Consider the following 13,521-nt stretch of genomic DNA (forward strand, 5'->3'; position numbering starts at 1 on the left):
CTGGTAACTGAGTTGTTGATATGGGGTTTTGTATCCGGTTAGACGCATGGTATTTGTTGTGGAGGGAGAGAGAAGGCCGATCACACCGAGGTCTTTCCTTGTAAGGCTTGCCTTGGGGAAAGGTAATTGATCACTCGTGATCCATCATCTTTGCCGTGGCCTGGTTCTGGGCACGCACAGTTCAAAAGTCGCAATTTCGCTAAAGGAAGAAAATTGTGTCGACCACGGACGAAGATCCGCTTGACGTTAAAGCGGATTTTTAAACGAAAAATAGATAGATATTTTGCCGCTGCGGATATGTAGGTCCCACGGCTTTGAGCAAGTGACTGGAGAATTCCGCTGCTGGTAACGAACAGGTTGTGCAGTATCGAGGTATCTATATGTAGGCATGAACGTGGATGCCAGGATCCTTTCCTCGCCTTGCTGCTGGGGAAAAAGGCATCATGAAGTTTGAAGAAAGATATCGATATTTCACCAGCCTGCTTATGAGCAACTACGCCCGACTGCACCGTACCTGGCGATTGTTATTTTAACGTTGAGGCTCCGATGCAAAGGCACGCAAGTTTGAAACGTAAGAAGATGGCGGAGATCTTTAGCCGCCCGTCTTTTAGAAATGGATGTCGATATCACATCTAATATTTCTTTCCGTATCCAAGCCCCCACATAATAATGGGTATCGTCTTATGGTATTTCCTAGAGTAGTCAACCACACTCACATCTTGCAGCCTCGCCGAGAAGAACAGAAGGAGGGGACCCGCTGACTGAATCCAGTTCGTTGACTCGCTCGGTGACCTGCTCAGCAATCAACGGCAGTTCGTTTGGTTTCCCCTGTCAATGGTTATCATTGGCGGCGTCCCTTCTTGCATAATATTATGACTGCAGTTGCTTTTTTCTGGTACTTTTCTTGAGGCCATTTCTTTGCAGGTAAGTAAGTAGTTACTAATGTAGTAGGGTAGGTAACGTAGCAAACTAATACCAACTACTACACAAAGCAGGAAACACCCGAATAGCACTATCACTTTACTCACTTTGAACGGTGATCGGGTCCGGTTGTAGAGAGGCTTATGGGGAGGGGGGCTCAGCCGGTGGGACTCGACACGCCGCCGCAGACGGGCCAGGGCTGCCCTTCCCCTCCACTGGCTCAGAAGAAGTGGTACCCTTGATCCAATTAAAAATACCCGGCCTTGCGTGTGCGAGGGGAGGGTGGAGGGGGTGGTGGAGATGTGGGATCACTCACTTACATCAGTGGTACATATGTATTCTACACATGTCTAAGGTGGTTTTGTTAGTTGATGGAGGGTTAATAATTTAAATCATCTGGTTGCCCGCCCACACCCAGCCTAAAGGAATTTCGCACCCTTTCAAACTCTCCAGCTTGCCAACCTGATTGATACATTCGTTTGAAGGAACCAAACTTGCCAATCGCTTTGTTTGTCGGATGGGCTCTCTCGGACTCTATAAATTCTATGACACTTACGATCACTATCCCTACGACCGAGTCTGACCGACCTATCGAAATGTGTCCCAGCGACGACGGAGACGAGGTTTTTGACAACAACGTTTTGAGGGAAGATGCGGGGTTGGATATTGAGTTTATCGAGCCATACGTTACTGCGAAGGAAGCACTATGGCTTGTGCCTGGGATCGACTATATTGTTCAGAATACGTTGAGGAGGATGGAGAAATCGTTCGCCTACAATTCGGTCTACTTTTTGAAGGTCATTCTTGATCTCCAGGTCACCTACTTGGGCTTGGATTCGTCGCCTCTTCCAGATACACTGCTTAACACCAAGCTGGTGTTGCGTATCGCTGAGCTGATGGCTGGGAGAATGGCACAGAAGGACAAGGACAACGCATCACTATCGAGGGAGCTTCAGCTCCGCACACTTGTTTCGGCGTTGTCACTGTTGTACCAGGTCAGGCCTAGGATCGAGAAGATCGAGAACGAAACATATGCAAAGCTACTCAAGGATATATCGGAGAGAGACACAGACAACCGTGCAAGATTTGAGGCAGGAGATGACGAGAGGCGCAATAGTGGTGATATCGAGTTCCTCGTTCGATACGCTTGCGATCTTATCAGGTGTTTGCCGAGTGATATCCCGAGTTTCAACGATTTAAACACGCCAACAATACATTTCCTTTTTGCGGCGGGTTTTATTGTAAGTTATTTCGTGTTTTCAGCCGTTTCTTAAACTCGTGTCCTAATCTCTTCTTTTTGCATTAAGAACCAACTAGATGGTGAAACAACTCCAGAAGCCCTGGACAGTATCTTTGCCAGAATAAAAGCACCACCATCAGAATGGCACAAAGACATGCGACATCTTTACGAGGGGACCGCGGGTGCGATTTCTCTCCAACACCAAGCGCAGTCTAGAAATCCCACACGGGCATGTCAGTATGCACCTGTCTTAGCGGCGGATATCTCAAGATCGATCGTGGAAAGGGCCGAACAAGAGTTGTTGGCACTCATCTCACAAGACGAAATTATAAGCGAGCCAATCAGCACCCCTGCTGGGGTACTTCCAAAGCATGAAGCCCATCTAATGATATCGGGTCTTTTGGATTTACTAAACCAACTAGTCTCTGCGTTTCTTACTTCGGAGGAGATTGTAGAGCAGGCGAGAGGCCTATGCATGAAGATAATACAAACCTCAGAGAGACCTGCATTCAGATATAAGGCCGTAAGTTACTTAAAGCAATCAGGTACATTACCTTACATATGTAGTTGCTAACAAGAAAAAACAGTTTGAGATCATTATATCATCTACCATAGGCTATACTGAAGCCGAATACTTTGGGATGATGCGCGACCTGGACTTGGTAATTGAACAGTACTTTGGTGTTATTAGCGGTCCGGTAGCAAGTGATGAAAGAAACCTTCGGATTGAGGAGCTTAAAATAGAAAAACGGGAAACTATGGAACGTTGCGAAGAGAAGACCGTCTTGTACAAAGGTGCGGTCGAGTCAATGCAGCGTCGCATTGAGATTCTGCATTCAGGCACAAGATCTACTACTACTCCCTCTTACCGAAATACCAATAACAACAATGAAGTTATGCGTAGTGACACTTGGGGGCCGATGGACGATAATGCCCGGTCTACTACCACAGCGAGTCCAGTTCCAAGCAGTATTCCCAGTCAGGCTCCAACTTTATCCAGTATCGCACCGACTTGCGACTCTAATGTTAGTCCTACAGAGGACACATGCACCTTACTAAGTCCCACCGATACTTTCCGTTCACTTCTTAGTCCTATCTCAAGGCTTCAAAATTCCGACTCTCCAATAGTAGAGTCTCCAATTCTTCCACATCTATACCGAACTCCCAAGCTGCCCCAGGGAAGCTTTCTTGCAAACGCACCAGTCACCCCCCAAGAAGCCATTACCCCAGGCTTTGATGCTACCCTTCGTTTTGACCATCTGGATCAACTATTCACCGAAAGTTTGTTCGAAGAACCCCAAGAAGAGTACCCGGAAGACGCCAACGTCTCCAAAGTATCCTTTGAGCTCCCCATCCAGTCCTTCGACGACCGCAAATCCGCACTCTCCCAGCCTGTCTACATTCGCCGCGAGGAGCAGTCCTCCGACTCGGAAGAATACCAATTCCGCAAACACTCCCACGACAGCCTCCATTATAGACCTCCTGCTACAGACTTCAGCCAGATGCAGCTTGAACCTCACCAACAACAGTCCCCAATCTCAACCTACCCCGAGCCCTCCCTATCGCGCACGCCCTCCGGCCAGAGTGGCATGGGTCGCTTTTCCCGTGCTAGCAGGATTTTCTCTCGTCGTCCCGGTTCCCTAATCGGCCGCAACCCCCCGCGCTTCAGCAGCCTACAGCTCAACAAGCCGCTCCCACCGCTCGACACAGCTGAGGATGCACCAGAGCCGGTAGAACCGAACGCACCACCAGTCATTGTCGAACCTGCACGCTCCCAGTCGGCTCTCGAGGTCCGCAGCGAGAAGCAGGACTTTATGAGGATGCGCAGCAACTCTGCTCTTGGGCATGGAAGGTCAAACAGCTATGAACCGATGATGATGCCGATTTTCTCGGGCGTGGAAACGGTCCCGATCAGGGCCTGGGACACGATCGAGTATGAGTCGCAGCCGTATGAGGAGATCTTCAAGGTTGCCCCAAAGGACAACTGCTTCACTGTGTTTCTCTCAGCAGATGCGAAGTATGCAGTGTTTATGACTCTACATGGGTTCCAGGTGTTTACGATCCCGAGGCCGGGGGAGACCTGCTCGACAAAGCCAAAGTTCACATATAAACTTGGTGAGGCGGAGGGTCTACGGAAGGGTAAGGTCACATGGGGCTCTTACAAGGGCGGAGCAGCATCAGAAAAATACGTGGTTACGATCACTGGCAAGCGGGTTTGTTTCTCCCCCTTCTAAGTCTCTTTAAATATACAAATACTAACAAGTGTTTGGGGCAACAGGTACAAGTGCATGATCTTGAGCAGGAATGCAAGGTTATATTCACAGAGGATATGAACGCATGGGAGTTTTCCTGCATCGCTATTGAGGCGGACAAGCTCGTGGCAGGATTGACAAAGCCTCTCATGGGCGAGAGCGTGGGCATGGTCCGCATCTTCCGCATGAACGCACCAACATACTCTGGACTACGCTGCGAGAAGCTGCGCGATGTGCACCTTCCCATCAACCCCAGATCTCCCCGTGATGCCCCGCACCTCCTCTCAATATCAAAAGACGGTAATATCCTCACCTGTGCGACCCCCAAACACGGCTATTACTACTCATGGAACATCGCCAAAGCACGTCTCGAGGAGCCCACACTCATCACCAGCGGGTGTCTTAAGGTCACTGAGGTTTGTTGCCCCCCACATATTTCTCTTTGACCAAATTGCATGCTAACATTTTTACTCTAGGGCTTTGGTTCCGAAACAATCTCTTCCGCAGCACTCTTCCCAGACACCAAGAATATCCTTGTCAGCACATTCCCCACCAGCCCCAATGAAGGAGATTGGAACGGCTCCTTCACCGAGCCCGTCGGCACCACACTCGGCAAGCCGCAGTCGCGCCCCGTCCGGCAAGTCGGCCTCCGCGTCACCTCCACCGCTATTGCGCCGCTTGGAAATGCAGCGGCGTTCCTGACAAAGAGCGGCACGATCTGGGTCGCGCCTCTGGCGTACGTCGAGGGCGATGAGAGGAACCTTACATCCTTTTCGCCAACACACACAAAGGAAAGGCTACAGAACCAACAAACGCCCGAGACCGCGGGTAGGATGATGTTTACGCCCGAGGGCGATCGGCTGGTGGCGGTTGACAGGAAGGGAAAGATTTTGAGTCTCACGTTTAGGAAGACTGGGTTGTCGCCTGTATTGGCGCCGCCGATGAAGTTGGATGTTGGCGGGTACTTTTAGGGGTCCAACATTCTCTCACAAACACACGCACATACGTACTAGTAACTACTGGTTTGGGTTTATATTTTTATAGGCTTTATTTATTTTTTTATTTTTATTTTTAGTTTAATTACGGGAGTTTTTGGATCTGGGGAAATATTGGGGTACGGGAATTTCCTTGTTTTACTTTGCTTTTTCTAACTCTTTTCTTCTCTTTTGGAACCAACCGCAACAAATGGTTTGGGGGGGGGGGGGTATACCTTACGGAGTTTTTTTTTGTTTGGGCAAACTAGGGGGTCAATTGGTCATTGACTTTTTCGTCTTCTTCGACATCTTCTTTGTTTTTTCTCTTTCTATTCTGTTTGTTGTTTTTCTTCTTCCTCTTCTTCTTCTTTTCTTTTTGGGGCTATATTTTTGTTTGGTCAGAGTTAGTTTGTAACCTGTACACTATTATATCCACCAGCGATGTCGAACGTGTTGGGAATTAAGGCTTGCAAGTTTGTAAGCCTGTAAATAATAAAAACTCATATAACTATAACTATGAAAAGTATTTTTAAACTCCCACCATATTAATAAAAAGCGTTTTTATTACTCTAAAGTCAAAATGTCATATTATAACAAGTGTTTTTACTCTAGAGTCAAAATGCCATAAGTATTTTTACTCTCCAAAGCTTAAGTCAAAAATCGACGATATTTCTTTCTTTTAATTTTCCCGTCAGCAAGCTGTTCGGCCACAGACAATGTAGCAGCATCTACACCAATTCTCTGGCATCATTATAATTAGCACCTACCTACAGCTGCAGCTGTGCAGTATGTCAAAACGAAACGGCCTCCTGCGAAAAAGAGAACCCGATACCCAGGTCTAGCAGATCCATGCCCCCCCCCCTTCCCTTCCCCCATGTCGAGATATGTCAATATGCACATACATACATAGAGTGCCAGAATTCCCCATGAACCCATTATGTGCATTTTTTCCCCTCCCCTTCCCTTCCCTTTAATTTCGACGCTCGCGAATCGTGTTTAGCCTGACGTATGTACTCTATGTCCTGCAGTATAATGCATACTGTCCCGTACCATCCTGTCCCCAATATACCCCATCCCTAGAAAACGTACGTAGTAGGTAGGTGCCGTGATGTATATAGACCTAGATACTCTACATGTAGTTACTCTAGCTAGCTAGAGTACCTACAATTGCTAACCGCCGCGTGCCCGGCCTTTTCTTCCTTCCCTCCCACCCCAGCCGCATGAACGTCCACGACCGGGGTGGGGTATATTGGCTAATATTACACCACTTACGATCCCAAAGTGCCGGGACGGGCAGACCCAGCCTCTCCCTGCTTTCTGCTGCTGTGGGTGGTTTCTATTCTTCTGCGTGCGGGTGGTGGCGCGAGGTAAAATAGCAGCAGGTGGGTGAATTGAGCTGACCTGGGAAAACGAGGGAATGGGTGGATTAGTGACTGACTGACTGACTGGACTTGTGGCACAGCAGGCAATGTTTGGTTTGGGGCGCGAGTGTCTCGGGGACGTGGCCGCGATGGGGTTAGCTGAGGTGTTGTGCCTCTGGGGGATGATGTATGGGTGAATGGGAAGGAGGGAGGGAGGGATGGATGTACCGTACACAGACAGACATGAGAGCACCTGTAGGTACTCTACCTGCCTGCGTCCGTCTGTGTCCGTCCGTCTTTGTGCACAGCAGCCAGACACAAAGCTATGAGTTACACCAAACCCCCCCCCCCCTGGCGGACCACACGGGGGGCCAGCTGATCAAAAAATCTTAATTGCGGCGTGCCATGCCAATCCAATCCATATCCCGGGTGCGGGTTCGGTCATGAACGGTGAGGCAGTTAAGTAGATCTGACTAGACTTTGGTTTGGGTCGCGGCCGGATCGGCCGGTCGGTCGGTGTCTAGGTTGCCCGCGCGCGCGCCGTACCCGCCGCATTGCAGGTGCGAGTGAGAGGGCGTGAAGACGGTTTAGGTTGCGTCAAGTCGAGCATGATTACTTGCATTGCTGATGTCAACGCTCAGCCAGATGCGGTAGTGAGAACCTAGACGTGCAGCATGCGGTGTGGAGATTAGGGTAATGAGTAATCCGGCCAGGAATTCGAAGTCTGCTCTTGATGATGATGCACAGAAGCCTCAAGGCACTGACTGACTGAGTGATCATGACATGACGGAGGTCCGGGAGAGGCACGCTTTGTCAGTCAATATAGATCAACCGTGTGTTTTCCAGGCTCCGAGATGATGGGCAATTGCTATTACCAATACTTCTTTGCTCACCGGACTAATTGGATATACTTTACGCCCTATCTACTATCTATCTACTATATAATCCCCAGCGTAGAGTAATCGCAAGCATTCTAGTCCCCGATCACGCACCCCGGCCATGTACCCGCACATCTAAAGTACATTAGTAGATGTATCTCATCATCCGAAGTCCGGGCTCGACTGTACCCGCACAAGCACTAGCTCCCGATTAGCGACGGCTGCTGACGTTAGATGGACATCTAGCAGTATTAGTATTAGTAGTTTTCCTTTTCCCTGTCTACCCCCCTGCGTGTGCGCATCTCATCAAGATCCTTGTTGTGGTGTTGAGGGAGTGGCTATTGCCGCGCGCATGGTTTATGTAGTTGGTTAGAGCAGAACAGGAAGCGGCCTCCGAGTGAGATCCTGTGGCTTGAAACCAAGACACCCATTTCCTAAGAAAGCTGCTAGGTTACCCGGACGCCCTTATCGATAGGCCCGCGTGCCCCGCATGCGTCATTCATTTAGCTTGTTCCCCCACCGAGTACAGTAGTAAAAAAACAAACTCAACTCTACAATTGACAAGTGCCGAAATGGGACATCTCGCGATCTTGGCAACGTGGTAATTACCTACTATTTCCCTCCCCCCTCTAAGATATGAGCATTACTAAATATCACATTACAATTGCATAGCTCCCTCAACCAATGGGCCCTCGATTTCGAAGGCAATGCCGAACGCATTATCGAGAGCATCCGGATCTCGAAAAAGGCCGGTGCATCACTGAGAGTCGGGCCGGAGCTAGAGGTGACGTGCGTATAGTTTCCCCCAACATTGCAGTATTATTAGGGTATCTTGTATTGGGATTGGGCTTATGTAGGAATTTTTTTTTGATGGGGTTGTAGTGGATATGGATGTCTTGATCATTTCCTCGAAGGTAGCTCAGTTCACCCGCTTGCGCACTTCCTTTCTAGAGGTAGATAGCTAAACTAGGGTTCAATGTAAAAGGCGATACCTACCTCCACTCCTGGGAGATGCTAGTCAAGATAATTTCGCACGACGACTGCCAGGACATTCTCCTCGACATTGGAATGTGCGTAGCTTATCCACAAACCTCCTCCTACTAACTACCTAGCTCTAACCATTACCTCCAGGCCCGTCGGCCACAAGAACGTCCGCTACAACTGCCGCATCATTGCCTACAACAAGAAGATCCTCCTCATCCGCCCCAAGCTCTACCTCGCCAACGATGGCAACTATCGCGAGATGCGATACTTCACTGGCTGGGGGAGGGTCAAGTATGTGGAGGAGTACTACCTGCCGAGAATGGTGGTAGAGGTTACAGGGCAGAGGAAGGTCCCATTTGGGGATGCGGCCATCTCGACGCTGGATACATGTATTGCGGCAGAGACCTGCGAGGAGCTGTTTACGCCGAATAGGTAGGTGGTGTAGATTCTGGCTGGATGGTAGATTTTTTTTTGTAGTGGGGTTTGGCGGTATGCTGATGGGAGCACAAGCCCGCATATTGGTATGTCGCTGGATGGGATTGAGATCATGACCAATTCCAGCGGAAGTCATCATGAGCTGCGGAAGCTCAATACGAGAATCGAGTTGATGACTGAGGCTACCAAAAAGGTAATATAGTATTCAAGACAAGATTTCATAGAAACAAACTTAACATTGCTCACAGTGCGGCGGCATCTACCTCTACGCCAACCAACAAGGCTGCGACGGTGACCGCCTGTACTACGACGGCTCCGCGATCATCGGTGTCAACGGCCGCATTGTCGCCCAAGGCTCCCAATTCTCCCTAAAAGATGTTGTAAGTAACACCCAACCCCAACCCCAACCTAGCGCATACCCACCTCTCTTACCTGCCGGGTTTAGGAAGTTGTAACTGCCACCGTAGACCTAGAGGAAGTGCGCAGCTATCGCTTCGCACCCTCGCGGGGCCAACAGGCGGTCCAGAACACGCCATATCCACGCATCGAGGCGGACATGAGCATCTCTGCTGAAGGCTCCACCGTGGATCTTTCGATCCAGCCCACAAAGGCCATTGACGTACGTTTCCACACTGCTGAGGAGGAGATCGCACTGGGCCCGGCCTGCTGGCTGTGGGACTACTTGCGCAGGTGTGGTGGTGTTTCAGGGTATTTTTTGCCGCTGAGTGGTGGTATTGATAGTTGTGCTACTGCAACGATTGTGCACTCCATGTGTAGGCTTGTTGTGGAAGCCTGTGAAGCTGGGTGTAAGTTACTTCTAGAAGCATACTCTGGGTCACATTACAGTCGGAACTGATGACATGTTTTTTCCCCCTGTAGCGGAACAGGTTATTAAGGACGCCCGCCGAATCACGGGAGAGCCAGAGGGCTCCACATGGGTGCCTAAGACGCCCCAGGAGCTTGCAGGTCGTATCTTCCACACTTGTTTCATGGGTACCAAGAACTCGAGCAAGGAGACACGCCAGCGCGCCAAGGAGCTCGCGGAGGCAATCGGGGCGTACCATGTTGACCTGAACATGGACACGATTGTTACCTCTGTGCGAGATCTCTTTGCGTTTGTGACGGGCAAAAAACCTGTTTTTCAAGTTCATGGTGGCTCGAAAACCGAGAACTTGGCATTGCAGAATATCCAGGTTAGTTTGGCGCGCTATTGGCTGTTGGTTGGTTGGTTAGTGCGACGAGTGATTTCTGATGATGGGAATGTTTAGGCAAGGTTGAGAATGGTCTTGGCGTATTTGTTTGCGCAGTTGCTGCCCTGGGTACGGGGAAAGCAAGGTGGATTATTGGTCCTAGGGAGTGCGAATGTCGATGAATGGTATGTCTATCAGATTTTCCCTCATGCCTGATCTCTAACATGAAATGCCAGCCTCCGCGGTTATCTGACTAAATACGACTGTTCGAGCGCCGATATCAACCCGATTGGCGGGATCTCCAAAACGGACTTAAAGCTCTTTATTGCCTATGCACGGGACAAGTTCGAGATTCCAATCCTGCATGATTTCCTCACCGCCGTCCCCACCGCCGAGCTCGAGCCTATCACAAAGGAGTACGTCCAGTCCGACGAAGCAGACATGGGTTTCACCTACGACGAGCTCTCCGTATTCGGTCGTCTGCGTAAGAATGATAAACTGGGTCCATGGGGCGCGTTTAATAAGCTCCTCCATGAGTGGGGCGACCACATGAGCCCTAGGCAGATCGCAACGAAGACGAGGAACTTCTTCTTCTATTATGCGATCAACAGGCATAAGCAGACGGTGCTGACACCCTCGTATCATGCTGAGCAATATAGCCCGGATGATAATCGGTAAGTTTTTCTCTCTAGCAGTAGTAGAGGGTCGTGAGGATTTGAATTTGCTGACGATGAGTAGCTTCGATTTGAGGCCGTTCTTGTATCCGGCGTTTAGCTGGCCGTATAAGAAGATTGAAGAGACGGTTGCGGCTCTTGCAGCGAGGGAAAAGAAGGATTTGTTTATCTAAATACATAAATGGTTAGACCGTTGGGTAGATTGATTTTATTTGGCTTGAGGCGAGAATAGATATATCAATTGTTGGCAGTATTGTACTTTTCGTGGTAGCGATTTCTGTGTGTTAGTTTTAAGGGAGTTTGCACGTTTAAGAGCTATCGGGGTGGAAGTGGCACACAGTATGGCTCATAGTCTAGGTTTATGCATTCTCCGTCTCGAATCGATCAAGATAACTCATGGAGCATATTATCTAGGGCTAGGATGGGGTCGTTATGGGGTTATTTTGATTTATTATTTTTCATAGCAAGTAGTAGATTGCAAATGATTTAATAATGATAGCAGTGTTATATAGCAGGTGCCGAGGAGACAGGTACATAACAGTAATAGAACTTTCAACCTTTACTTCTTGTGGAAGTAGCCGTTGCTGCCCCGAAATCCACTCTTTTCGCTGTGCTTAGGAGATGAATACTTTTCTTGTAATACCGATCATTGACCTACTGGCTTGGGGTAGATTACCAAAATCTCGACTCCTGCGAGCCTTAGACTCCGAAAGACCAGTGGAGTTTGAGCCTATTATTTAACCCAAAATTTAGAGAGGTTTGTAGGTCGCATTACCGGCGAATGCGACTGAGATGCTTCAGGTCCATAGCCCGAGGTCGACGGATCGAAGAGATCCCCCAAATTGAGAATACCGAACATTAGCGTTTATGAATAGACCGTGCGTGAGTTATACTTATTTTACTTTGCAGGCTGATAATAGGAATAATTACTTTTATGTAGCGGAGGGTGGATGAAAAGTTAATTTAGAAAGAATATCTTAACCCCGGGGCAACAGCGAAAAGGTGGGGCTCACTTACTCTCCAGATGCACAGTCTCATTTGCCTTGAAAGTGAATCAGACTGACGACTAGCTCTGGTAGTGTCTCGACTTCCTCTTGGCCAGGCTGTGGCTGTTAAGCTGTGACAGTTGGTATTAAGGTTAGATACCTAGAGTGTTGTTTCAATATTCCTGTAAGTCAATCGTGATGCCGGCGGTGTCTGTAGTGGGCTGAAGGTCTTTCTGCGTGCCGTACGGCTCGTAAGTTGACATGCAGTTTGACCAGGCTGGTACTTATTGTGCGCTTTTTCTAAACTCACCTAAATGTTACGTGCACTGCACTCTAGGCTTTTATATATACGAGTTTTGAATATCTCGGAAGGAAACTCTCAAGTCTTATCTTAACTTGTACTCTACGCATGGTTGAATTTCCAGAAACCTTCTTTATTCGAAACATTGGGTTTTTCGTGTTGGAATGGGACGGGCGAGAGACGGTAAGAGACGTCTCCACGTAGCAGCCAGTTTGGAAAAATGGAATCAGAATGATCCCACAAACACCGTTCTTGGCCAAAGTCCTCAATAAATATACTCATAGATCTAGAGCGGGTATATAGTTGGAGTAGCCGTTTCTAGCGAGAATCTCAAATATTTTGTTAACGCCAATGGATTGGCAACTAGTGCGAACAAAAACCCACAACAGATCAATGATTGTTAGTATACCCTGAACCAATCCTACCTAAACAACAACCTAAAGAGGTAATACATAATTACCTGATCCTCTTTCAGTAACTGGTTTCTTTCAGTCCTCCTATAAATCAGATTAAAGAGCTTCGTTGTAATCACTTTCGAATAGCTGGAGCTACCAGGCATGAAATTCGGGCAGAGACCTCACTCAGTCTATCTTTATCTTGCTATGGGTGCTTTTCGACGCAAATCTTTGACTCTGGATTGGATTTCTAACCTTGCTTTAGCCACGAGAATTGCATTGCAGTATAGCATACAGTGTGGCGTAGCTGACGTATGTCTACAACATGGTCTGAAGCTTAAAGACTTTGACACATGCTCAAACAATCTGGCCTAAACCAATAAGGTTCAAAAAAGAGGCCAAAGGCGTCCTTCTTCATGAGGTTCAACCTATCTAGAGTAAATCTATAGAGAATACACAAAAGCCTTACAGTACTTCTCTATGGAATCCCTCCAAGCACGCCCCGGTTTCCGGTCTTCCGGCACATAATGTGGGAGGAAGGCGTATTCGTGAGCTGTCCACTCCCAGCCAGTTCTGCTTGAGATCTCTATCAAAATATGTCTGAATTGCCCCAGAGGATTTCTCCTAAGAATTTATTCCTTCTGCGAAATTCACGACATGTGAATAAATGAAATAAACTGATTATAAGATTACTAGATCATTTGGTGGAATAGGGCTCAACCTAGCTTCTCAAACTGATGAAATTCCTCTAGGCCATATTCGGTTTCTAGCTCATCTATCACAGCCAAACAACACTCTTAGAAATTGACAGCCATAGAAAGATAATGCCCAATAAAGGCTTCTCTTCCACTATTTATCATAGAAACACTATCAATAAGACACAGATGACCAACCATAGGTTCGCAAAATACAGAAAGCTAAATTGCGTAT

General features: G+C 48.2%; 2 protein-coding genes across 2 annotated transcripts; both read left to right on the plus strand.

Moving 5' to 3' along the window:
* Positions 1–1,466: 1,466 nt before the first annotated feature.
* On the plus strand, positions 1,467–5,384 carry LAJ45_09198 (uncharacterized protein; the record flags this gene model as incomplete). Its single annotated transcript, XM_046118743.1, has 5 exons — positions 1,467–2,162; positions 2,229–2,684; positions 2,749–4,374; positions 4,440–4,829; positions 4,890–5,384. 5 exons carry the CDS (start codon positions 1,467–1,469, stop codon positions 5,382–5,384), a joined length of 3,663 nt encoding a protein of 1,220 aa, XP_045968128.1.
* A 2,814-nt stretch (positions 5,385–8,198) lies between these two features.
* Positions 8,199–11,082, plus strand: LAJ45_09199 (uncharacterized protein; the record flags this gene model as incomplete). Its single annotated transcript, XM_046118744.1, has 12 exons — positions 8,199–8,227; positions 8,299–8,415; positions 8,509–8,540; positions 8,612–8,696; positions 8,758–9,042; positions 9,121–9,238; positions 9,294–9,425; positions 9,491–9,851; positions 9,925–10,238; positions 10,314–10,420; positions 10,472–10,909; positions 10,974–11,082. 12 exons carry the CDS (start codon positions 8,199–8,201, stop codon positions 11,080–11,082), a joined length of 2,127 nt encoding a protein of 708 aa, XP_045968129.1.
* Positions 11,083–13,521: the final 2,439 nt, after the last annotated feature.

Source organism: Morchella importuna (genome assembly GCF_003444635.1).
Source record: "Morchella importuna strain M04M26 chromosome Unknown Morimp01GS034, whole genome shotgun sequence".
NCBI lineage: Eukaryota > Fungi > Ascomycota > Pezizomycetes > Pezizales > Morchellaceae > Morchella > Morchella importuna.